Consider the following 26,953-nt stretch of genomic DNA (forward strand, 5'->3'; position numbering starts at 1 on the left):
CCAGTTCCTGTTCTCTTTATTGTATGTCTAATGAGTCAGATCACTGAGATTCTCACATTTTGTCTTTAATGGCTCTTGGATCCCCTGTCCCATTTATTGAATAGTTATACTGATTGGATTAGCACCTATGCATTTGAAGGACACTGTTATGCTGATTAGATCAGAGCTGAATGTATATAAACTACAATGTACGCTGCCTTAGTTAGACTTGGATGACTAGAGCGACGCACAGCGCGTTTCTCAATAAAGAGTAACTTCTGCTTGAAAGATATCCCAATCTCTGCTTCGACAAGGAAAAAGGTTCCTACGCTATTAACAAAGAAAACGGCTATATCATTGTTTGTTTACTGTTCACAGAGAGAATACTTCAACTAGTTAGCACAGACTAGCATCTTAACATCCTATTACAATATAGATAGAGCTCCACTCTACTGTAATAATAAAAATGCAAAGGAAAATAACAGTTTGTTTTACAGTTATGTAAGCGAACCGAGCCCACAACTATGTTGTAAACTCCCACGTTAGCCGAGCACAAACGTGAATAGCTGATAATGCATTAGACTTTGTAAACAAAAGTGGTGCTCCATCCTTGATCATTACTCCAAGTGAAAAGACAGACAAGCTGCATTAATTGACACATTTTTAGACAATATTGGACCCACATCTGAATAGCAGAACTACAGAAATGTGAGTTAGCCGGTTAGCAGGAGACAGACTAGGGTGTACGTTACACAACATAACATACAAAACTACAAATTTTGAACAATTGCTAGAAAATATTATTAATCATACTTATAGGTTGAGATTCAGAGGAGCAAGCTGGGCATTGATCCATATTTTAAGACCAAGCATTTTGTGTATCCTGCATTAAACTCCCCAAGGATTGTGAAGCAGTCATCAGTAAAATTATGGGAACACAACAAAAGATTGTACTGCTGTGGTATTGTTGAAAAAAATGAATTTTCCCTGGCGTCTGCACGCACAATAAGTGGGCGGGCAATATGCTAATGTTTCGTTGTGACGTCACAACGAAACGGCTTGGGATTCGTTTTACAAACGACTCTTTTAATTGACTCAACTCTTACTTTTGAGAGACAATAACTTTATATACGGTGCACTTTCAGATTTAAAACTTTGTTTTCATTCACTTAGAGCTATGTTACACACTACATGAAAGGTAATTTTCAAAAATCCATAATAGGGGCACTTTAACCATTAACCCTCTGGTGCTGCTTGTGTGGTGTGGTTTTTTTAATTTTTTTATTATTATTTCAATAAAATTAATGTACTATATTTTAGTTCGATAATGTTTTTTATTTAATATTTGTATCGGATTTTATGGTATTAAATTATATTTATGGAATAGTTATGATCCATTTATTACTGTTAATCACTTTTTGAGCATAGACCTGAAAATTTAATTTACAACTTAAACTGTTGTAAATCTTAAATTTGGTCTCTTTTTAATGAAGACACTTGGCAGATTATTGCTGAAGTGAAAACAGTTAAAAAGTGAAAAATTAAAAAAAAAAAGTTATAAAAGTTTATTATTTTTAAATATTTTTTTAAAAAAAGTTTTATTATTTTTAAATTTTATATGAAATATATAGGCCTATATTCCAAAACATGGTTTTACTCTAAAAATGTGAGTAACGTCCATGGTCGTCTCCGCAAGTGTGATTGATATGACGTCACACGCAGAGCGCGTGCGCAAAAGTTTTAATCGTAATGTATATAAAGCGCACATAAACGGATATTTGAATCAGATTACAATATTTAGAGTAAATGTTAACAGATCTGCAATCGGATTCAATTCATTCCCAAATATATCTAGTAGTAGAGTGAATGCCAGGGCTGGAAATCCATTTATCCTTTGCTGAAACTTCTTCTTCTTCATGGAGAACGCGGCTCATGATTGCTTAGCAACGGCAGACACTCTCCCGAATTCTTTTGAAAACAAGAGAAAGCGGCGCGGGCGGCGTTTTCCAAGCGTTTTAGACGCTACATGTGAACGGCCCCTAACTGATATAGTCCTCACTGCAGAACACGAGATCCAAATTCTCCCACTTTACATATCCCTAAACCAGTGGTGTAGTATAGTTTTTTGTAGTGAGTATACTGTGATTTATAGGCTATTGAAGAACATTAAAAAATTTAATTAACAGGTAATATGGTGTATATATTTAGCTAAATGCTCCTCTCAAGAGTTCATTTTTCAAGCTGAACGAATTTATGGTCACTGAATATGTTTGTTCTGAGGTAAATGTGACGTTAAGTGACATTGTTTACAAGCTGTTATTAACGTCTTTCCGCGGCTGAAACACTGATTAAGCGATTATACGAGACATGATAAGGATTTCGTTAAGTTGTACTGTATCTTTTATCATACCTTGAGAAGTTTATTCATGTTTATTTCGCGCTGTAACTGGTATTAAAGCGGAAGAGAGGATCAGTTCACGTGCGCGTCAGGCTGCCGCTTCTCTTGAACTGAGGCTACAGCGATCTGTCTCTGCCATAGATTAAAGAGCGCCAAAACGGTATTTATGTTTTTTTATTCCTAATTAAAATGGGCAAAATATGAAACTTGAGCCTTTGAGAAATACGAGACTTTGTTTCATGTCAAAAGCAACAAACCACAAATCATATTGTGATTTATTGGATGGTTACGTATCCTCGCGCTTTTTTAAGTGGGTATACGGAAATCCTTGACCTTTCCTAGTGGGTATACGGCGTATACCTGCGTATCACATAGACTACACCACTGCCCTAAACCTACCCGACTCCGCCCCCTGGATCTCGAGTGTTCTGCAGTTAGGGGTCACTGCCTAACTGGGCGGTTCATCACCGCAGTACACTTGCGTTGTACAACGAGGCACTCAGTAAAAGTTTATAGGATGTGCTTGATCTTCCTCTGAAGACACTAATATATATTCCGTGTCCACTGCGGGAACTTCTGAGGTAAGCTGTTATTTTTCTTTAAATTGAAAAGAGCACACAATGCTGTACATGTTTTTTTTTGTTTTTCACAAGAATTATTCATACAGCATGAAAACAGAATGATGAAAATCGCGATATATCTGACAATTGCAAAATTAGCTACCGATTTAGAAACCATTATAGTCTGTATGTAACGTTAAAAGTCTATAAACCCCTCCTGTGTTTGTAGTTGACGTGCATATGTTTGTAATTAATCAAATCTTAGTGAAGAGTGACTCGTGTACTAACGGAAGCAACAGTATAAACATTGTTTTCACCCTCCTCGTCGATTTTCTCCCTTCTGCTCGTTTTTATTGCCACAATATTTATTCTAGTGTCAGTGCGATATATGACCTACCAAACAAAGCAGTAAATAGCGAATTTTTGCCAGCTTGACATCTCCAAATACTTGTTGACTGCTGAAGGATAAAGCTTTATACACATAAACATATTTGTTCTTGGTCTTGCGCCCCTCAGGTGTGCTTTTTTCCCCAAACCAAACTTTATTTGTGTTTGCTTGAGTACAATAGCCGAGTAGTAGGCCAAATGGAAAAATAGGGAATTTAATGAATTTTAACATGCTTTAGGTTTTAGAAGTTTTATAGGTGTCGTATTACTGTAAGTATAATACCGTTTTACTAAAAAATGTGTAATGACATGTATTCACATATAGACAAATGTTTAATTATTACTTTTATATCAAACTGTGTAAATTGAAACATGCTTACCCTGATATTCTTGAAGTATCTAGTTTGCCATTCTGAGATACTATTGAAACTGGAGTTTAGATAAAGTAAACCCACGTCTGGTAAAATATAGCAGAAAGCAGGGCACAATCTAACACTTTTTGACTTTCTCAGTGTGTGTAAATCCACTTGGGGTTCAGAGTAACTTCCCCCCACATTAATTTCACACATGGCTAGTACAATTATGTGGTTTTGTTTCAGTGTGTAATTTTTTCTTAATTACCCCCAAAAGAAAGAAAGTGAAATGTGACAACATGCCCCATAGGTGGGGCACGTTGTAACCTGACCATTTTGACATGATCTGTTCTAATAAAAATATATAGGCCTACAAGACAAACTAAAATATTTTGACAATAAAATAAAATTAACTTTTTCATATAAAATGCCATTTTTAATAATTAAAATATTTTTTTTTAGTTTGACAAAAAAACATGCCGCAAAACAGCTACTGTATACAGCAGTTCAAACCATAATAATAATTAATCATTTCTGAACATTGACTCTCAGTCTTTATTCACCCTTTTCTCATGTTTTCTCAATAGAATTCATAGAAGTTGTAAATGTGAATTACAATATGACGTCATAGTCAACATCAACAACATCGCTAACATCATAGTCAAGTCACCTTTATTTATGTAGTGAGTTTTTTTTGTTTTTTTATACAATGTATCTTATTTTAATTCAGCTTTACAGTGATAACAGGAGCTCTAGAATAACATAGTGTCATTGTCCAGCTTAAGTTCAGCATTGATTCATTTCCGATGTAAAAATCATTAGTTATTAATTTAGTTCATTTATCTATACAGCAGCTCTGGAGAAAACAGTGATGTCATTGTCCAGCTCAGTCCAGTTCTCATACAATGGTGTCAATGCAGGCAGATCAGTAATACTGTTGAATATTAAAGGTTTAGTTCACCCAAAAATGAAATCTTATGTCATTACTCATCCTCAGTTCGTTCCAAACCCATAAGACCTTCATTTATCTTTGTTTGTCTTCGTTTTTTTATCCCCTATAGAAAGCAACATAAGTACCACATTCAAGGTCCAGAAAAGTAGTAAAAACATTGTTAAAATAGTCCATGTGACTACAGTGGTTCAACCTTAATTTTATGAAGTGACGAGAATACTTTTTGTGCACAAAAACAAAACAAAAATAACAACTTTATTCAATAATTTCTTCTCTCCCCTGTCATTCTCCTACACTGTTAACGTTGTATAGACAGTGCAGGCTTGAGAAAATACCATAAAATAAAACTTTTCATCTTTTAGAATATCTATTTATTCAGTACTCAATACGTTATGTTGAACCTAGTGTATATGGACAGGAAACCTCTCCAATTGTAAATTTAGCTTTAACTTGTGAAGAAAAAAAAAAGCAAAATCTTGCAGTGCTGGTAAAACATTGAATCCATTAACGGAATTCAACAAGGAACTTAAGACAATAATGGCTCTGTTCTACAGGAAAGCATTACATTAGGTAAATCATTTCCTGTTTCTGTCCTTGGCAAAAATATTGATTTGAGCATTAAGTCACATGGTAAAAATTTGTATATTTATTTATTACTGTGCATGAGCATTGCACTCTCATGCAGATGAACTTGGAGGGTTTATTGTGGATTCCATGCTTTTGCCATAAACACAGACATTGAAAAACTGCAAGTTCTCAAGTAAAAGGTAATATGTGCTTCTTAATTTAGTTCTTTTTTAATTTGTGGTATGCAATGTGATTTTTATAGCATAAAGAAATATATGTAATTAAAGTAAAAGTGCATAATTGTGGTATTAAACAGGATGTTTGACATTTTCATATTTTTCACATAGCAACATATGATTGATTTTTGAAGACCACATTTTCAAAACTCAATATTAGAAGCTGTGCTTTATAAAGAAAAGTATGGTGAAATGCACTGAAATAAGATCATTTTATTTTTCCAAGAACTGCAAACTGACTCTATCTTTGCGATGTTCTGCCAACAACTCTTTTCTCACTTCCTCTTTGTCAACCATGCTTCCATATTACATCAGAGGTGGGGAACATTGATCATGGAGGGCCATTGTCCTGCAGAGTTTAGCTCCAACCCTGCCTGTAACTTTAGTAATCCTAAAGACCTTGATTAGCTTCAGTTGTGTTTAATTAGGGTTGGAGCTAAACTCTGCAGGACAGTGGCCCTCCAGGATCAACGTTCCCCACCCCTGTATTACATATATGATTATAGTTATACTCATTTTTTTTCTTCTTCTTCCAAGTAAACAACGTTTATTTAGTTAGTTATTAAGCAAAACATCCTTACTATTCTCACAAAAGTTGGAAAGATGAAACTGAGAGGTTTAATAACTGAAATATTTTTTTTCTCTATCATCTGTTTCAGCAAAGTCCGTGATAATGCTTTTCTCGCTGGCTCTACTTCTCAGCCTCCAAGCAGTTCTGCAAATTAAGCCAACTAAAGCCAAACATTCCTGTACAATTAGATCTGATGGCCGTGCAGCTGACTGTAAAGGTCTATGGCTAGACAATGTGCCTATAACAACGCTGCCTGACTCTTTGGAAGAGCTCGACTTGTCTTTCAATATCATACAGGTCATCCGCAAACAAGAATTTTTCAAACTTAATCATCTGCGAGTCCTCAAGCTTAATTTCAACAACATCTCTCTGATTATGGATGATGCCTTTCATGGAAACCTTCTGCTGGAGGATCTAAACTTATTTAATAACTCTATGACCGAAATCCCCTTCAAAGCTCTTGAGTTCCTCACAAATTTGAAGGTTTTAGAAATGTCCAATAATTTGTACACACAAGTATCTCTTGGTGCTGCTTTTTTGAATTTCACCAAGTTGGAAGTGCTGTCCATTGGTGGACCCCTGGTCAGTAGATTAGGAAGCCGTGACAATTATGTGTTGAAGAACATCTCACTGAACAAATTTGCTATTAAAACTGGTACTGGTTTTAAAAGTTATGAACCTGGATATTTCAGCAACCTCAACACAAAAAACTTGTGGTTCGATATAGCTATTGACAAAGAACCAGATGTGCTTCCTAAGATATTGAAAGATCTAGCCAACAAGACTTTTGATGTGCTACGTTTTCGAAACCTTTTTGAATTTCAGTACTATACTGGTAAACGGGATATTTTTTATGGCCTGCAGTTTGTAAAGACTCAACGCCTAACATTCTTTCGAGGTAAATTCAATGAGGAAATTATGAGGATGGCTCTGCTAAATGTGGAAATCAGTCCAATCAAAGCCCTGGAACTGCTGTTCATCGATTTTGCTCGTTCACTGAATAAAACGCAGGGATCCAGTGTGACAAACTTGACCTTGGAACAACTGGTTCTCGCGTAAGTTATACTAACTCCTGTTTTTTAAAAAAAAAATGCTCAAAGAATTATTTTAATGTTACTTGTTTTAATAAAATTGCCTTTTCCATTTGTATTTATTATTGAAATGATCTCATCTTTTGGCAATGTTATTGCATTTCTTTTTTCCAAATATTTATAGCCTACCTTAAAAGTACAATAAAGATTGTTAATGGACCTGTTAAGAAATCAGAATCATTAAGGAATTGGAACAGGAATCATTAAATTCTTTACGATTCTTATTCCCAACTTATAAATTTGTATAAAAAATATCTTAAAAGAATTCTCATCTTAAATGTTATTCTCTTGTGATTTTGTTTTACAGGGACATCAGTAATCCAGATATAATGCGCTTCGACTGGAGCTTTACCTGGCTTAATCATGTCCGCCAATTCATTGTACGGAATGTAAACTTCAACAGTGTGCCGTGCGACTCGTGGCCGGAGATGAAAAATGTTGAGCTTCTGGACATCTCTAACAACCAGCTGAGGGACAGTTATATTTATAACCCACTATGTGACACTAGAAACACATTACACAAGCTCAAAACCTTTAACATCAGCCGTAATCGACTTACCAGCCTCAGTGACTTGGCATCTCTGACTGAGGACTTTGTCAAGCTGACAACAATTGATATGAGTTACAACCAGCTGCAATATATGGGGAAGCGTGTCTGTTACTGGAGACAGACCATTACCAAAGTAATCGCTCATCATAATAGTCTGACGAGCGACAGTTTTAAGTGCCTCCCCACTTCTGTAATCTTCCTCGATCTTTCATACAGCAGCCTAGACCAGTTGGACATGGACTATTTTAATAAGGCATCCAACCTGACAGAGCTTCTCCTCAGCGGCAACAAGATCAAATTCATCCCATCCGGCTGGAGGAATCCATACTTGAGGACACTCGCTTTAGATGGAAACTCATTTGGACTTGTTAGCATGACGTCTTTTAAGGACATGCCTAGCCTACGTGTCCTGACCGCAGGCAACAACCCTTACCACTGTATCTGTGATCTCTACACTTTCATACAAGAAACCACAAGCAAAAGGAAGGTGACCATCACAGACTGGCCGAACAACTACAAGTGTTACCACCCTGAGCGTCTGCTCAACACAATGGTATCCCAATACTTCCCTGGTCATTTAGCCTGTAATATTACACTCATTATCATCATCTCTGTGTCAACAACGGCGGTTGTTGTTCTTGCTATCACGCTTTTGTGCTACATTTTCAATGTTCTATGGTACATTAAAGCCACATACCAGATCATCAGAGCCAAATACAGAGCCCATAAAGAAGGGTCAGGTCAGACTGTGGACTACACCTTTCATGCTTTCATTTCTTACAGCCACCTGGATGCAGACTGGGTCCGAGACCAGCTGCTCCCTTGTCTAGAGAATGCTAAGCCTCCTTACCGCCTCTGCATCCATGAAAGAGACTTCATTCCAGGGAAGTGGATAATTGACAACATCATTGAGAACATTGAAAATAGTCGCAAGGTACTGTACGTCCACACACACATTTACACTGTGTTCCAAATTATTATGCAAGTGACATATCAGTAGGATTTTAGTACAATGAACATTTAGGTTTTAGTTTTTCAGAGAAAGTGTTTGTTTGTTTTATTTCTCATTTCTTTTCAGATAACTCGTATCAATCTCAGATAGGTTTGTTGAGTAGTATGCCAGGTATTCTTAGATAAATGGAAACCCTACTTAAAGATGTTGTTCCACATTATTAAGCCAGTCACAGTTCTCATGCAATATGGGGAGGAAGAAAGATCGTTCTGAAGATGAAAAGCGTGAAATTGTACAACGTCTTGCAAAAGGCATGGAAACAACTAGCATTTTGCGAAAACTGAATAGATAATCATCAAACTGTTAAAAGATTTGAGCACAGAAGAATCCGATCAGATAAAGTCTTATTAAGGGAAGTTTCTGTCAAACAAATGAATTGTATTAAAAAGACACTTTTGAGCAGCAAACAGGTATTTGAAGCTTCTGGAATCTCAAGAACCTCTCCATGCAGGCTGGCAATTTTGTATAAAGCTGCATTTCAGCCACCCTTACCAAAGCTTACAAAGAAAGACGTTTACAGTGGGTGTAGAAATACATTTCCAAACAGTTTTACTGCTGTGGTGTTTTTTGCAGCATGGGATAATGGGTTGTCCTGCATGAAAATCCTTTTATATCAGAAGGTACAGTCCTTCTTTTTATACCATAGCATAAAATGGTCACTTATGAACTCCCTATATCTTGCAGAAGTCATTTTGACACCTTCATAGACCCTAAAGGGACCTTCAATCTCACTTTCCAAAATTCCAGCCCAAATCATCACCTGCTGCTCGCTCCTTGCTGACGTTGCAGTCTTGTTGGAACGTGGTGGCCATTCACCAACCATTCAGAAATCCATCCATCTGGACCATTCATTGCAACAAAGCATTCGTCAGTAAATACAACTATTTAAAAAATGAGTTAAATTTACTGACGAATGCTGTGTTGCAGTGGATGGTCCAGATAGATGGATTTCTGAATGGTTGGTGAATGGCCACCATGTTCCAACAAGGCGTTGCACAATTTCACGCTTTTCATCTTCAGAAAGATCTTGCTTCCTCCCTATATTGCATGAGAACTGTGACTTGCTTAATAATGTGGACCTGGCAAACTACTCAACAAACCTGTCTGAGATTGATACCAGTTATCTAAAAGATATGAGAAATAAAACACTTTCTTTGAAAAACTAAAATCTGAATGTTTATTGTACTGAAATTCTTCTGATTTGTCACTTGCATAATAATTTGGAACACGGTGTATGTTCTTTGAAGATGCCTTTTTAGAAAAGAAACACAGTGTCAACAATTCTGAAATTAATTGAAATGAAAGCCCCTTTGGATAACAAGGATTAGCCAGAATTTTTTTAAAGAAGACTTATGTATCTTTTATTACAAAAAGTGTAGTTTGTATGTAAATATCAAAGTCTTAAAATAATAGAAGCCTATTCCATCTCAGAGTAAAAAAATATATGTAAATGTTATATGGACATACAGTATGCGAAATACAGTATCTCACAATTTGCAACATTATTTTGCATAGTTGCGACTTCATATCTCACAATCGTTGCAACATTATACACTACCGTTCAAAAGCTAAGATTTTTTTTTTAAAGCTTTTTTAATGCTCACCAAGTCTGCATTTGTTTGTTTAAAATACATTAAATATTATGAAATATTATAATTTAAAATAGCTGTATTTTAATATATTTTAAAATAATTTTCAGCAGCCATTACTCCCATCTTCAGTGTCACATGATCCTTCAGAAATAATTCTAATATGCTGATTTGGTGCACATAATTTTTTTTTTTTTTTTTTTATGATTAAAAACAGTTTTGTTGCTTAATATTTTTGAGGAAATCATGAATAGAAATTAAATATAAATAAAGAATAAAATAAAAATAAAATAAATTAATTTCTTTAAAAAAAAAAAAAGAAATCATACTAACTCCAAACTTGTGAACTGTTGTGTTTCACACTATATTCAACTATATTTTATATTTTTGCAATATTGCTTTATATCACACAGTGTAACTTTATCTTTTGCAATTGCAGCTTTGTTCATATTCTTGGCTTTATATTCCACAATGTGATTTTATTTCTTATTTTAACTTTCTAACAAATTAACTTGTATCTATTTTAAAAAACAAAAAAAAACAAATCTGAAGTGCTGAAGCATTTTAAGTTCCCACAGCTGTCAAATTTGTTAGATCAACACAGACAGCATCCTAACTTGTTTTCTCGTCATCAAGGTAATCTTCGTGTTATCGCGGAGCTTCGTGAACAGCGTGTGGTGCAACTACGAGCTCTACTTCGCCCAACAGCGGGCCATTGGAAAGACGTTCAGTGATGTCATTCTGATCGTGAAGGAGCCCATTGATCCCACTTCTCTTCCCAGCAAATTCTGCAAGCTCAAAAAGATGCTCAGTACCAAAACCTACCTAGAGTGGCCCCAGCAACCCACAGAACAGAGCTTTTTCTGGATCCAGCTGAGGAGTGTTCTGGGCAAACCAAACGTAATAAGACAGCGCACAACCAGCCAGCGTAGCCGTCTGTCTTCAGTGAGGTCCGTTTCATTGATAGAGCTGCCGCAGAACCAGAATTCTGCAGATGAAGATGACCACCAGGTCAGCGATCAGCCTTCTAATAGATGTCAACAAACTTTGAGAGAAATTGCTTGAAAGACTTAAATAAGTTTACCTATATTCAGAATATGGCATGCATTATAGTAACAGTGACTGTTCTGCAATGATGTTCAGCCAAGCTTTTGTTTAAACCGGTTTGTTTGACTCATTGGTGGCAGAAGGACTGGAAAAAGATTCTGACTCATAGATTCAGTCAATGAGCAAAACAAACAACCAGATAGATCTAGACAGTGATTTAATGACCTAGTTGCCCGTGGCATACACAACAACACACAAGCTTACTCTGACAATCAATACAGTTCTATTTACTTTAGTATGTAAGTATATCTACTTATCTTAATTAAGGTAATGAACTGCAATACTGTTCACTCATCTGTCTACCTAAACAAGTCATTATTTCACTAAAACTGTGTTACTCTTGGCTCAGAAAGTATACATTTTATATCAGTATTATTTAATTAAATCATGTTTTAAGATTTAAAATATTTAAATTAATTTGTAAATACAGACTATATTCAGTTTTTATCCATCTATTTTCATCCCTTTGCCAGAACCTTGAATGTCTTTATTTCTTACACCCATGTCACATACATGTATTTTGCATCATAATGTATCTGAATGTGTGATTAAAAAGGTGATTCCTTCTTTTTTGGATTACCGTACATGGAATGATGGGGGAAAAAAAATAATGGGGATGTCAGGATGATGAAACGGATGTTCTTGATTGATTCCGTCTGCTGTTATGAAATTTTATGTTGCATAATTTCACAAAGCTAAAGTCTGAACATTGTATAATTAACATTGAAGAAAAAACACAATCTAATTTCAATTAAAAACTGCTCATGCTGCATGTATGCAGCATCTTTGTTGGGATTGTGATTAAAATGCAGTGGTTGCATCTAATTTTAAATGGCTACAGATAGTTCAGCCTGTAATAGAGCAAATAAACATCTTGTTCATGTATTCATATGAAGAGATTTCTTTTATTTGTATTATTTATTTGATTTAGGATTTGTTTTAAAATTTCAATTTACTTTTGTTATAAAGATATTTCACTTTCACAAAGAAATGTGTAGCATTTTGTCTGAGAAATAATAAAAAGACACTTTCTCATTTAAATCTCATTTTGTTAAAAAAAATCGTGAGGAAAATCGAATCGTGAAACCAGTATCGTGAATCGTGAGTTGAGTAAGTTGTTACATCCCTACTTTCCTTTATTCTTTATTATCTGAAATAAGCATAACCAAAAAAAAACACAAAACAAAACAAAAACTAATTGGAAATACCAACTTGGGCTGCCATGAACACACTGTTCCTCAATCCACCTCATAACATTGTGCAACATCAGATTCCTTTAGCCTGACACAGATGTCATTTGACCAGTATTAAACCGTAGACTGAAAATAAAGTGAGTTATTTGTACTCAAGTAAGATCTGAGATAGAATGATGCCAAGAATACACTTGACTTAGTTGGCCTCAAGAGAGCCATTGTTTCCAGGTTCAGCACACGGGCATTGAGCCTTCCCTCACAAAACAGGAATCATCAAAATCAATGTGAATTTAAGGGTTAGTTCACCCAAAAATACAATTTCTGTCATTAATTACTCACCCTCATGTCGTTCCAAGCCCGTACGACCTTCGGAATACAAATTAAGATATTTTTGAAGAAATCCGAGAGTTTTTTTTATTTCCCATAGAAAGCAACAAAATTACTACATTCAAGGTCCAGAGAAGTAGTAAAGACATGGTTAAAATAGTCAACGTGACTACAGTGGTTCAACATTAATGTTATGAAGCGACAACAATACTTTTTGTGCACAAAAACAAAAATAACTTTTTTCTCTTCCATGTCATTCTCCTACACAGTGAACGCAGTGCAGAGCTTTCGTGTTCTACGTCAGAACGTCGACTCAGTGATGGCCGGCTCCTGCTTAAGCATCACACGCATGCATCGTGCTGCTCACGTGAACGGCGTCGGCCAATACTGAGCCGGCGTTCGGACATAAACATGGAAGCTCTGCACTGCGTAGGAGACTGACAGGGAGAAGGAAATAATTGTAGTCACGATGTCTATTTTAACGATGTCTCTACTACTTGAATTTTGTTACTTTTTATGTGAGATAAAAAAAACTCTTGGATTTCATCAAAAATATCTTAATTTGTGTTCCGAAGATTAACAAAGGTCTTGCGGGTTTGGAATGACATGAGGGTGAGTAATTAATGACAGAAATTTCATTTATGGGTGAACTAACCCTTTAATTTAATATTTTTCTTGATTAGTGATACCATTCAAAAGCATTGCACTGGGATTGCACTATATTTTACAAAAAAGTATCAGTGCTCCATTGTGAATCTACAAAAAAAGGTCACATTTTTGCATATATAGTTACAATTTTATTTAATTAAATAAACGTGAGAAACCACATAATGTAAATGCACACATCCTAATGTGAAGACCTTAGATTGCGCGAGCGTGCGTGGTGACATCATTACACGTGGGGGCTGCGGATGGAAGAGGCTCCGCCTACTTGGCTAATTCCCCCGCACAGGTGAATGGACGCTATTTAATGAATGAGCACTAGTAACATCTTTTCAAGCGCTAGTTACCAGTTCTTTTTTGTCAAGGTAAGTTAATAACGCTGTTTTTATATAGACTTATAAATGTTATGCTGATTACAATAGCTTTCTGAAAATATTGTGTAGGCTATACGCCATTAATTGTAAGCATGAATTTGAAAAATGGGACGTTTAAGGATTAAAAAAAAACTTATTAATATAGTTATTTAACGATGTCAAAAGTTAATGTATATGTGAGCATTTTATTTAAGAATTATTACTTGACATAAATAACTCTCAATGTTTTACGAATAAGGCAGTTTTTGCGTCTTTATAGTCGTGAAACGATGTTTACTGTGACCAATATAGGTGGTTCTTGTACCAGCTGTAATTAAATTTACTTTAATGGTGTTGCTGATGGAATGTTACAGTTCATTTGAAGACCATCTAAAACAATGCACTATCTAGTGTCAATATTGACATTCTGTTTTAAACTTAATAGCTGTCTAATATCAAAAATAAGGCCTACATGCCCTAATGGTGGATTAACATTCTCAGAGCTCTTAGTTCATACAAAAGGCTAATTGAATAATTGATGCATACCTGTCTTCCCCCTCCTTCATGATGGTCATCAGCCTGCCAGTGCCAAAAGGCCTGTTCGCTGACAGATATTAGATCCCTCACTGGCTGTGTAACCCCAGTCTCTGGGTACCTATAGGGGGGTGAAGGGGCCCCTGGGGTCAGCAGGTGTCTGTGCAAATTTATTAAAGAATCGAAAAGGGTTATGCATTTTCACAAAACTGTAATTGTGTGTATTTGCATATTGGACGAATAGAGATGATGCATTTAAATAAATGAACAGAGTCCACTAACAATTTTTTTTTTTTTTAATGTATTTATTTTTACAGAGTATTTTGTAAAACAACTGCGACATGGTTTCGAAACTGGAAAATGCAATGGAAGGCCTCATTAAAGTCTTCCACACATACTCTTCCAAGGAAGGAGACAAGTACAAGCTAAGCAAATCTGAGCTCAAGAGCTTGCTTCAGGGAGAACTCAGTGACTTTTTAGCAGTAAGTTTTAGCCACATTAATTAGCATTAATATTTATGGCTGACGTACATAGTTGAAGGAACATTGTGAATGACTGTGTCTGTCTTGTTGTAGGCGAGTAAAGACCCCATGGTTGTGGAGAAGATCATGTCTGATTTGGATGAGAACCGGGATGGAGAGGTGGACTTTCAGGAGTTTGTTGTGCTAGTGGCTGCTCTCACAGTGGCATGTAATGAGTTCTTTGTAGAGAGCATGAAGAATTAAATGATCTTCCATGACTCTCTTCAGCTGCATTTTGTAAGTGTTATCAAAAAATAAATACTAGTGACATGCAGACTAATACGTGTATGTGTATGGACGCAAAATTGTGTAGAAGATGCAATGTTTTATTCAGAGCAGTGGCTCTCAACCAGGGGGCACAAGATGACTTAATCACTTACAGTAAGACAAAATGAGCACTAAAATAAGCTAAAATGCATAAAAATCAAGATATAAACTAACACTGATATTTCCTCTTTAATTTGTTCCCTTTACAAATGTCATTCTTATTTAAGAACCAGCAGGATTCCCAGGAAAACCTAGATAAATGAGAGAATTTTGAAAGTGATTTCTAGACCTGGTATGTCATTGAAATAATATTCTAAGAGGTAATGGAAATGTAATGTTATTTAAAATTCTCAAACATTTTATTAAATATTTTGGTAGAAATTGATAAGTAAAAAAAAAAAATCATTTTAAATCCTGTAATCACAAATTGCTAGGAAAGTCATGTAAATTGGTGCAAAAGCGTAAACCCTGAAGAATATTTAGTTACTGAAACTTCTGGAATTATGGGATTATTTATACAATTATTATTTGCAATTATATTAATACATTTCCACTCCTTGTTTCTGTAAATTCAGCAGAAGTACCAGAAATATTTTGGGGGGCCTTTTAGATATTGTCCTGATTTTGTCTTAAGAGTGCCATCTATAGGCTGAAAAAAGAAACGTCAGCCTTTTCATTCGACAGTGTTTTATATTTTCAGATAAAACATTCATACGCTTGCAGTCAAAGAATCTTTCCGAATGATTCTTAAATGTCTTTTGTAATAGAGGTGAAGATACCATTGATGGCAACTTTGCTCAGCGTGATTCCGTGGCTTAAATATAATAAATAGAAACAACCTTGTACAACAAATGCAGTTAAGAAGAAAAAATAAATAAATAATCAGTTTGAGTGTCATTTTAATAACAATAAAATTACTAAAATCAGAATTTGTAAGAATAACTTCCCTCTCTGCAATTCAGACAAAAACTAATTTAAAATGAGAACTTTTGCTTATGAGTCAAAACAAGGAGGGGGAAAAAATGACTGAACAATAACCCATTAATCTGGAAAACATTAAACCAAACCTCTAATTTCAGTTCCCAAATGTCTGATGGTTTGTAGGGCAGTTCATTTAAGGGCATTTCATTCATTATGTTCCTGTAAACCTAATTATGTGGTTGTGATACAGAACGTGGGTTTGAATATCTTGGCCTATGTTATTTCACTCCGCTTTGTGCTTCTTTGGGCTTGACGGCCACCAGTACCAGGTTTCGTGGGGAAAAAGCAGCATCAAAGAGTGGAATGAGTTCACTCTGAAAACCTAAATATGAAAATACAAAGGTTTTATCTCTGTAAAAAATATACTATGTAAAGATCACTAATAATATTAATCAAATAATCCAACCAATATTACATTTTTAATTATGTAACCAAAAATGTATACATACACACATACCTCTCTCCTGGAGAAAAATCATTCTGTCCAGTAACACCAGAGTCTCCACCACAGGTGCCAGGAGAAGAACCAGGCTGAAGTACGCCACCACTTTACCCTGGTGTGCTAGCATTGAATCCACATGGACAGGGTCATATGGGAGATCAGCGGGTAGGCCCACCCGTGGCAATGCCAAACAAGCATACCTGTGATAAAACACAAGATAATAGTATAACGCAGCAGTCTAGTATCTCAGGTGTACTTTTTAAATGAGACAGTTTAACGTACGATTGAGATTTTGACTATTTCATTTAACTTCACAAAACTAATTTCTCAGGTACTTCCTGTTCCAGAAACTGAAGCTCAGGAATGAGTCACAGATTTGCCAATTCTTTAAAGATATTAATATCATCAGATGTCGCAATAAAGGAAGACTAACTCGGAAAACGACAGTGCGTGGGCTTTCTTAACGGTCTGAACTCCTGGTCTGCGGATATGGGGCCTCTCCGCTCTGATGATGCTTTCTAAGATGGCTCTGTAGCAGTGTGTCCGCAGTAACCCACTCTCCTCTCTCAGCCGCTGAAGATAGTCCTCTATTGCATGACACGCTCCCTCTCGTGCCTTGTAGGACAACTGGTGCCCTGGTAATCCACGTACCCAGTCACTCATTGGATAACCATATTCTGAACTGGAATCCGCCACTGTGATATCTGAAGAAAACGGGGATTGGAATACCCCTGGAGGGTTTGGGTTCTCCTGGGTTGAGATCTTCATGTAGCAGCAAGCCACAGACGTGATGACCTGAACCTGAGGGCAGTTGGTGAAATGTCGCAGAAGTGTGGAGCTAAGGTCTCCACAGGCGTGAAGACCTGTAAGGACAAAACTACCCAGTTCTTTGGCACCACAATCAGTAACTGGTATGCTTTTACAGGTAAGCATTTCTGTTGCCATTCCTGATGGAAAAGCCCCAGTGTTTATTTGTGCTACGGAGTCTGAAATATTTATGTCAGTTCTTTGTGTCTGAAGAGTATTTTGTAACTCTGCTTTGTCCTCTCCTTTGGTTTGGCATGAATGAGGCTCCAGATGCAGATCTTCCACCCTTTGTTTCTTTTCATATGGCCCAGTGGTCGGTCCAATACTACTGTCACTTTCACTTGCTGTCACAAGTTGCTGAATGAAGACATCCCATGAAGCCTGTGGGTTGACCCAGCCCACCACATGACGAGGAGAAGGACCAGGTGCAGAATGCAGACCTTGAGCTTTTCCTGACTACAACAGAAATGCAGATTAAAAATATCACAGCACATCCAAAAAAAAACTACTGTGACTCACAGTTTGTTTTTTAAGACAAAAAAAATTTAAAAAAAAAATTAAAACATGATCTGTGTGATGAAAAAATTAAGTAATATCAATATCTAAAGATGGTTAAAGGAACAGAAAATATATACAATTTAAAGGATAATATTTTTAATATAATTTAAGTATATACAAAGAGTACGGAAGAAGATAATACATAATTAAATATACATTTAAAACATATACATATACATTTAATACATATAATATAATATTTAATATATAATTTTATGAGGGTCATACCCTTTGATTCTCTTTGGTGAGTGTCAATAGGAGCTGTCTATCACATTTGTTAGCCATGGAAACAAGGTTGGGATCAGCCTCAATTCCAGTGACATCCAGGCCGAGTCCAAAAGATAGAAACCGTGTCAAATGGCCCTGGAGGGATGGATCTAATTAAAGTGGGTAATTTGCATATTCAAAATATAAAGATTGGCATATTTAAAATAACAAAATGAAGCAAGACCTTACTGTACCTGTCCAGACCCAACATCAACCACACAGTTACAGTTAGCCTGATCACACAACTTCTTGACCAGCTAGGAGAGAGTTCAACAGAAGAAACATTTTTAATAATCTTCAATGTATCAAATACTCTTGTTGGAGTGTTGTTTATTTAATAATGGCATTCAGAATATTCCCACATTGACATAATGTACCCATACCGTGCCCAGGCGGCGGATTTCATGCTGCTTCTTGGGCTTGACGTGTTTACGGAAAATGTGTCCTAACAAAGAGCTTTGACTCTGGTTGGACTGAAACTCCTCTGGCACTGCTGCACCTGCGTCCTCACTGTGCCCACCTGGCACTTTACGTGGAAACGACAGCACATGTGCTGCTGTCCGCAGTGCCAGTAAAGACAGAGGCCACACAGATGGGTACCTAAAAGACAAAATACCATTTTGAAAATACTTCCATTAATGTGTCTACTCTATAAAATAATTTTATAAAAATGTACTACATGTGTCATTATTATTATTTTGATGACTTACTATTTTAAGATGTGTAAATAGTCATGATAGTGTATTCAAATATTTTAGTAGTTGTAGTGTATATCTGTTTATCTCGAAGCTTTTTCTAAAAGAAAATGCTCTTGATAGATTACAAAGCAATGTTCTGACTTTGTAACGTTATCTTAATTTAAGGCAAGGTGCTGTTAACAACTACAGACTGATACACAGAATTTTACCGCCTGTCCTTAATCTCTTTATCCAGCAGCAGATCAGCGATCTGTGGGGGTGTAAGATCACCGAGGGCTTCCTGCCAGCTCACAGGCAGAGTATCCCACAAACTCTCACTGAAGAACTCCTGCGTGGACGGAAACACCGATACACTTTCACATATATATTTCAGTATGCTCGCGCATGCTCAGCTGACAGAAAACCCACGGCTTAATGCTGCCTTCACGTGCTATCGGAAATTTCGTACTTTCCACTTCTGAAGTCGTAATTATGAGGTCATCACATTCAAGTTTAGACTTGCGAGGGCGTTCATGAGCATTTATTTATTTATTTTTTACCTTGGAAACTCGTATTTACGATAATTCCGACAGCACGTGAATGCAGCATAAATGTGCGGGATTATTCGTTTACTGTTACACTCACACTTGGAATCTGGACAAACGTTAAAACATAAAAGTTCATAAAGCACAAACACTGAAATAGTACAATAAGTCGTTGATTCATTACTATTATGTAGGAGTCTGATATGCGTCTGTAGGTTGACAGGAGCCATGTCAGCTTCTCGGCTAGTTCTCTCTGCTCCTGCTCTGAAAAAGTCGCCACAAACATTTTACAACATTAAAAAAACACTATGCAGATGAAACTGGGTGCACTTCAATACTACGCGTAGTTATTTAAGTGAGGAAATTAACTGGGAACGTAATAAGACTTTTCTGTTTACATGTAGCAATCCGACCAGACACGTGCTCCCGAGAGCACCGCCTACCAGTGATGTCCGATTCGTGAACAAATCATTGAATCGGTTGAACTGATTAAAAAAACAGGCCTGAAGAGTTTAATCGTACTTGATTACGAAACCCTTTGAGGAAATTGAATTGTAATAATTTGTATAGTTTTTTTTAAGTTATTTTAAAGAATTTATACTAAATGAAAATGAATAAATGTTTCCATGGAAGCCAGTTGGAATTAAATGTTGTTATTTTTTTAAAATATTTTATTTTATTTCAGTTGACGTTTGTTTTATTTCAAGTAACGAACATGTTTTTTTTTTATGGATTTAGCAAAAACCATAACATGTAAATGGGAGTTATATTTAGGCTAACTGACAAACTGAACTGGGTCACTTGAAATTACTATAAACACCCTTATACAAAAACGAGGAAAAAAGAATCGCAGAATCAGGTTGTAAGAGTCGAACTTCCTGTAACCATTACCCTCCGACCCGGAAATACACATTCATTCTCGCATGTGGTGTGCTTGTCTTGAGCACAGGGATCAAGATAGCCTTTTTTGGGGCAAATAATGGTATGTATCCTGCAATTTGGAAATGTAATTTCTATCCGTAATCGAGTCGCACAATTTATTTCGGTGTACACAGTGTGATACTTAAACTCGATCATTGAAATGTGCTCCGCCTCGGAGACAACTCAAGATGTTCATAGATATTTTATTTAACCGACATTAACGAACCTGTTTTTTCTCTAAACTTACAAGATTCGTGAACCGTGACTGTAAAGTTGAGTTAATCCGTTGATTACATGGACTAAAATTAGTTGGAACAAAAGTGAAAATGTCACGTCTACCTGGTTTGTAAAACTGTCACATCTGTCATTTTGATGTATAGTGTTTATCATGTCATAGTTTGGGAAACCCCAATCCTAAAATTTAAAAGGCAGCTATATATTTTAATGTATAAAGACCCGATTTATACTGTGAAAATGTAATATAAATATGAGTAAAATATTTTTTTTGGAAAATATTTAATGCTGTGCTATAGTACTGTACTGTTATTATTTGTTTAAATATTTGTTTTCGTTTTTATCATTCATTTTTCACATTTCTATTTAGTTAGTTACATTTTTATTTTATTTATATATTAAATGTTCTAGCACTGCCCTGCTGCCCCCATGGGGTCCCCAGACACTAGTTTGAAAACCCCTGGTTTAAAATTGAATCTTAAACAGGCAAATGATGTTATCAAAATCATTTTGTGCAATCCCATTACAACATTGTTAGTTCTTGTCTTAACAGTCATTGTTCTTTTCTCTCTATTTAAGAGTGACAACTTCAAGAAGACACCTGTTATAACCAACCTTTAAGAATGTCAGACTCAGGGATTATGTTGAATCTGGTTTATGGAGATCCTGGTCCTAAAGGCAAATCAGGGAAATCCAGAGGAAATCCCAAACATGACCGTTTCCTTGTAAGACGACATTACCTGGAGCACAAGGGTTTGTTAAAAGAGAAACAAAATAGAAAGCGAAGCAAAACCCCCCCCAGAATAAAAAAGTCAAACACACAGCTCAATGGAGGGCGCCAATCAAAACCAGGTGCTGTTTTAAACCCCCCCACCCAAAAAAAGTCAAACACACAGCTCAATGGAGGGCGCCAATCAAAACCAGGTGCTGTTTTAAACCCCCCCACCCAAAAAAAGTCAAACACACAGCTCAATGGAGGGGGTCAATCAAAACCAGGTGCTGTTTTAAACCCCCCCACCCAAAAAAAGTCAAACACACAGCTCAATGGAGGGGGTCGATCAAAGCCAGGTGCTGTTTTTCCTAAATTTACCTCTCATCTGCTGAATAAGACCAATGAGCCTTCAGGTTCTGCAAATACATTTTCCCAGAAATCCACATTTTCATGTCCATCCACTGCCAGCACGTCTCAGAGGGACCCGACACACCAAGCGGCACCTCGCACCCTTGGACCTTTAAAATACGTGGCATTGGACTGTGAGATGGTGGGAACAGGACCGAAGGGGGTTTGCAGTGAACTCGCCCGCTGCAGTATTGTTACCTACGACGGTGATGTTATTTATGACAAATTTGTCAAACCCATCAATCCTGTGACAGATTACCGCACTCGCTGGAGTGGAGTCAGGAAGAAGGATTTATTAAATGCCACACCCTTCCATACGGCGCAACAAGAGGTATGAAAGAGCATCTCTGCTTAAATGATCATGTTATAGTGCATTTGTTTATCAAGCAAATCAGCTGTTTTTAGTGCCATTCTTGAGCTATGTGAACATCGCAGCCCGCCCATTATATTTTATGAAAGCTTTTATGTAGCTCAGGCTTTAGTTTTTTGTTTTAGCTCACAGAATGATATCATTTGTTTGTGGACAAACTATACTCGTAGTGGATCAGTAAATCTATCTCTATAAAAAAGTTAAAATCATTTTCTGATTTAAAATTATACATGCACAATATATCTTTAGTACCATATCAGTTATCAGCCGATATCAGATATTTTTTAATTGATTTGTATTGTATATTTAATTGTTCATGAACATTTTCCCTTATTTTTACGTTTAGATTACCTCATCATCCGAAACATTAAACACTGTTTTAATGTATTATTTAGCAAATCTCAAAATTAATATCCATTTTCATACTGTACATTATAATGTTGTGATGCCCAAATTCACCTGTAGTCACTTAAAATGATTGATTTTAGTTTTTAGTGTTTTTTTATTTATTTCGTCAAAATATTAATTTATTGCTTATTAGCCATAATATGGAATTTATTATCAGCCTCTCAGTATCGGCCAGAATTTTCATATCAGTTAATACCTAATTGAAATGGCAGTACATTTCATTTATTCACTGTGCTTAAAATAAACAAACCAAGTATTGACAAGCCTGTAATAGTCTGATTAGTCTTATTATTTGTTTTGCACACAGATTGTGAAGATATTAAAAGGGAAAATGGTTGTGGGCCATGCCATCCATAATGACTTCAAGGCCTTAAAATATTTCCATCCTGCTTGCCAAACACGAGACACATCGAAGATTCCACTGCTAAACACGAAAGCTGGACTGCCTGAGCATTATACTGTGGGTCTGAAGAGGCTCACTAAAGCTATCTTCGACAAGGACATACAGGTTGGTTTAACTCAACACAGAATGTTGCAATGTGGCTCAGTGAATGTCATTTTCACCTGTGCCACAAAGATTTCCTTAGAGGAGTTCAGCTGTCAGACATTTTAGACAGAGTAAATCTGGAGTCCGTTCAAAAGCAGCTCTTGAATCCTAGGATTGAGAGTCAGGCTATTTTTATAAAGGAAAATAAGAACATGCTTTCAGTTTTTTTCCACTGAAAAACTCTTTTTATTTTCAGACGGGGAAGGATGGCCACTCATCAGTAGAAGATGCCCAAGCCACCATGGAACTGTACAAAGTAGTGGAAAAGACGTGGGAGCAAAAACTCACAGCTCTCAGCCTTTCAGACAAAGCAATGGATCTAGCTCTGACTCAAAAATAAGATTCGTTTTTAAAAGGTGCATTTTTAACTTCACTCCTTTTATATCAGCTAAACTTCTCAGCAAGGTCTGAGTTTAAATACCAGTAGGGGGCTCTACAGCTTCCGTATATAAAGAAGTTAACTTTATTGGTTCAGTTGCTTTGAAGGAAGTGTTGCAAGTAAGTTGCAAAAGATGTTAGACATTGTTAACTGTACACATAAATTTTTGTGTTCTGTTCAGAATCATTACAGTAAGTAAAAAGAAAAACTGCTCTCACAGTTCCTCTCTCCGCCTGTCTGTCTTTCTGATGTCTGACTTATAGGACGAGTCAGCATTCTTCTTCTACTCTGAATTCAACACCACCACATGAATTACTGCTCCTCCTGTATTTAACTGTCCAAATGTACAGGCCCTCAACTGCCATCCCTGAGATTACAGTCGAAGCTCTTTTTCCCTCGAACCCACTCAATCATCAGTCAGTCTGTGTTTAAGAATCTGGTCGCACCACTTTGGTGATGTTTGGGAAGCAGTCGGATCTTTCTTGCCCACCAGTTTCCCAGCGGTTAAACAAGCTTTTGATGGTCTGATTTTCAGCCTTATATGGGATTCTCTTTTGCACAACCAGAAATGTTATAACGTGCTGTAGAACACAGTCCAGTACTTGCATTATGTGCACTAACCACACTTTTTGCATCATTTTTTATTTTAGTATTCTCTAAAATATGCAAAAGTGATATATGGTAAAGCATATAGTAGGTCCACTTATTTAGAATTGCTGTAAAACCCTTTAGCGTTTACCTTTAGTCCTAAAGGGTTCACTGGTGACTACTATAAAGTATAAAGACCAAATACTAGAAACTATAAAGACCAAAGTGTATTATATAAAGGAGGGGTGGTTTTGACATTATAGTGCCAATTTTTGTCTTTTTTCTTGTTAATCTCTGTACCATATCAACATTTGTTTGAGGCAGCACACTAAAAATAAACCGGATTTTAACCCTTTCATGCAATATGACAACCTCAGTCGGGATGTTTTTCCTATGTGTTTTTATTGCGCTTAGGGCATGAAAAACAAGATTTGAACCTTTTTTTTAACACAATTTTTCAAATAGATTTTCAGATGTCTACTTGAGAGGACAGTATGCGTTTTTCATTAAACAATACAGTAATAACACAGTAATACTGTGTGAAATTAACAAACCAATAAATAAAATGATAAAAATCATGTGAAAACTATAAAATGCATAGAAAAAAAATACAGTACAGCTCCAATTATTGCAAATAATCTCTGTTCCATCAGAGATCTGGTGGAGGTACAATTCTTCAATTATATGACTCCTTAGATGTTACTTGATTTTACGTTTCGTTTTTACCTGCAAGAGTCTCCTGGGATAGAAGATGGATGGACATCCCAGAGAAACTTGGCATTTCTGACTGGCCGCTGGCCATCTTTGTTTGGAGAAAAAAAAATCCATATACAAAGGTTTTCCACTTGGTGGCAGTGTATAGGATGATGCATTAGTAGTGTCCACTGTCATCAACACCCATGCATGTGCAAGAAAATGGCTTTTTGAATAGCTGTCCATTGAAGTGTCCTATGCGATGAAAGGGTTAATATGTAATGAATCTTTTAGATTGGTAAACCATAATTTTCAGCAGCTGTTACTCCAGTCTTCAGTGTCACATGTTCTTTCAGAAATTATTGTAACATGATGATTTGGTGCTCAAGAAAAAATTCTCATCAATATCTAAACCGTTATGCTGCTTAATATTTTTGTGGAAACTGTGATACATTTTTTCAGGATTCTTTGATGAATAGAAATTGTTTAATTACAATTACATTATAAATATCTTTACTGTCACTTTTGACCAATTAAATGCATTCTTGCCGAACATAAGTATTAATTTCTTTTAGTACTGACCCTGAACTAGTGTATGTGTGTGTGTGTGTGTATGTATGTATGTATGTATATATATATATATATATATAACAATTTCTCCCTAAATATATTTATAAAATAACTTTTAGATTACGTAATATTAAATGATTAAAATGTGCATAATACAATTATACACAATAATACAAATACAAATAATACACAAAATTATTAAATATCAATAAATGCTATAAATTGTTTATTGTTAGTTTATTATACCTATTGCATTAACTAATTTTATACTGATGAAATCAGTATAAAAATGGGGTTAATGGGGTGTGCTGTAGAGAGACGGCAGTCAGTGACTTCATACTTTCCCACTTGTGGCTTGGATGTGGATGGTAGTAATGTCTGTAAAACGGATCAAGTTTTAAAATTCTCAATGGTTGGCAGGCAGAGGTAATCTTGTGGTACAGAAATAGGTACCCTTGCTCATTACTAAAGGATTACCATAATGTAAGGGCCAATAAATAATGTACTGTAGTTTTATGTAAACTTAAGTCTGGTCTTTTTTGCATATAGATGTTCAGAGTGATATTACCTGACTGTTCATCATCTGCACAGATTTAGGATTTCTGAGACAGTCAGCTGTGTTGACATGTTAAATTCCTCTTTTATATGGCAGTGTTAAAAGAGTATATGACATACAAAGCCATATTCACCCTCCTCTCTCTGTGCGGAAACTAATCCTCACTTCTATCGTCCAACCTTTCATCTCTGGAAGTTTGCTACCATTTTAACAGGAGGCTAGACTCTGGTCTGTTGTGTGCAAATGTGGTTACCTTCACAGACATGACTCACAAAGGGATCAGATTCAAACTTACAGATGTGAATCAGCAGTGACTCATGCCTGTAAACCATTTCAAACTGGTAATTTCTCTGAATAAGCAGTTGTCTCATCATTACTGAGGGATCTGGTTATTAGAGCTCAACAATCTTGACACAAATTTCCCTTTGCTTGGAGAGAGACAGCACAGCGAGTCACGGTAGTTCATACCCTGCTATACAAATGTGATACACCGTTTCACTGGTCCAGAATCGTGAAGCTTATATTTGGACATGACAATGTTTATTTAGCCAGAACGTGTGCAGAACTGGATGCTTACATAACCATTTAATTCTCATGTACCATTTTGTTGTGGCCTAGCAAATGACTGAACCTAAGCATTCACTGTGGCACTCACCCCTTGGACTCTTGCTCAATACAAAGTTGATCCTTCCTTAAAATAGGAATACTTCCTTTAAACAATGGGTAAATTCAGTCGAAAGTGAATGTTTCCTCAAGACATTTATCCATGTAACAAAATGATTACCCTACCTTTCCCTCTACATTACTAGCTGACACAGTTTTCATTCTGTTAAATATCACTGGAACAAACATCAAGACAACCCAAAATTCTTAGATAAAAACAGATACATTTTGTTAATTCATGACTAAATTATAATTCATGAATTATGAAATTATGAAACAGACCCACAGGTTTGTGGGGTTGCTTATGTTGATTGCTAAAATGTTCATTTTAAACAAAACTACACTACTCATTCTACTATTCTGACTTGTAAAAAGCATTCACGTGATCGTACAACTCGTAATTACAAGATACGACTT

At 36.1% G+C, this 26,953-nt stretch overlaps 4 protein-coding genes across 9 annotated transcripts; 3 read left to right on the forward strand and 1 right to left on the reverse strand.

Moving 5' to 3' along the window:
- The first annotated feature begins 2,791 nt into the window (after nt 1-2,791).
- On the forward strand, nt 2,792-12,237 carry tlr18 (toll-like receptor 18). Of its 3 annotated transcripts, none has more exons than XM_051864529.1 (5): nt 2,792-2,958; nt 6,092-7,058; nt 7,402-8,197; nt 8,428-8,578; nt 10,882-11,086. In XM_051864529.1, the coding sequence occupies exons 2-4, from the start codon at nt 6,106-6,108 to the stop codon at nt 8,482-8,484; spliced, it is 1,806 nt and encodes a 601-aa protein (XP_051720489.1). In that variant the 5' UTR covers nt 2,792-2,958; nt 6,092-6,105; the 3' UTR covers nt 8,485-8,578; nt 10,882-11,086. The 3 variants fall into 3 exon arrangements, with proteins under 3 accessions (XP_051720489.1, XP_051720488.1, XP_051720487.1); XM_051864528.1 differs by adding an exon at nt 5,315-5,396 and having other exon boundaries at nt 2,794-2,958; nt 7,402-8,578; nt 10,882-11,324; XM_051864527.1 differs by having other exon boundaries at nt 2,796-2,958; nt 7,402-8,578; nt 10,882-12,237.
- Nucleotides 11,400-15,223, forward strand: s100a1 (S100 calcium binding protein A1). 2 transcript variants are annotated; one of them, XM_051864540.1, is made up of 3 exons: nt 11,400-11,587; nt 14,740-14,904; nt 14,998-15,223. In XM_051864540.1, exons 2-3 carry the CDS (start codon nt 14,764-14,766, stop codon nt 15,145-15,147), a joined length of 291 nt encoding a protein of 96 aa, XP_051720500.1. In that variant the 5' UTR covers nt 11,400-11,587; nt 14,740-14,763; the 3' UTR covers nt 15,148-15,223. The 2 variants fall into 2 exon arrangements, with proteins under 2 accessions (XP_051720500.1, XP_051720499.1); XM_051864539.1 differs by lacking the exon at nt 11,400-11,587 and adding an exon at nt 13,747-13,900.
- Nucleotides 15,224-15,880: 657 nt separating this feature from the next.
- Nucleotides 15,881-19,942, reverse strand: mettl25b (methyltransferase like 25B). 2 transcript variants are annotated; one of them, XM_051864534.1, is made up of 8 exons: nt 19,672-19,937; nt 19,173-19,291; nt 18,649-18,865; nt 18,460-18,522; nt 18,227-18,361; nt 17,067-17,896; nt 16,649-16,833; nt 15,881-16,513 (listed from the first exon to the last, which is right to left on the reverse strand). In XM_051864534.1, the coding sequence occupies exons 1-8, from the start codon at nt 19,771-19,773 to the stop codon at nt 16,410-16,412; spliced, it is 1,755 nt and encodes a 584-aa protein (XP_051720494.1). In that variant the 5' UTR covers nt 19,774-19,937; the 3' UTR covers nt 15,881-16,409. The 2 variants fall into 2 exon arrangements, with proteins under 2 accessions (XP_051720494.1, XP_051720496.1); XM_051864536.1 differs by lacking the exon at nt 17,067-17,896 and having other exon boundaries at nt 19,672-19,942.
- Nucleotides 19,943-20,309: 367 nt separating this feature from the next.
- isg20l2 (interferon stimulated exonuclease gene 20-like 2) lies at nt 20,310-25,305 on the forward strand. 2 transcript variants are annotated; one of them, XM_051864538.1, is made up of 5 exons: nt 20,310-20,469; nt 21,222-22,093; nt 22,848-23,048; nt 23,284-23,443; nt 23,730-25,305. In XM_051864538.1, exons 2-4 carry the CDS (start codon nt 21,266-21,268, stop codon nt 23,425-23,427), a joined length of 1,173 nt encoding a protein of 390 aa, XP_051720498.1. In that variant the 5' UTR covers nt 20,310-20,469; nt 21,222-21,265; the 3' UTR covers nt 23,428-23,443; nt 23,730-25,305. The 2 variants fall into 2 exon arrangements, with proteins under 2 accessions (XP_051720498.1, XP_051720497.1); XM_051864537.1 differs by lacking the exon at nt 23,730-25,305 and having other exon boundaries at nt 23,284-23,685.
- The last annotated feature ends 1,648 nt before the right edge of the window (nt 25,306-26,953 follow it).

This window comes from Ctenopharyngodon idella, chromosome 16 (assembly GCF_019924925.1).
Source record: "Ctenopharyngodon idella isolate HZGC_01 chromosome 16, HZGC01, whole genome shotgun sequence".
NCBI classification, from domain to species: Eukaryota; Metazoa; Chordata; class Actinopteri; order Cypriniformes; family Xenocyprididae; genus Ctenopharyngodon; species Ctenopharyngodon idella.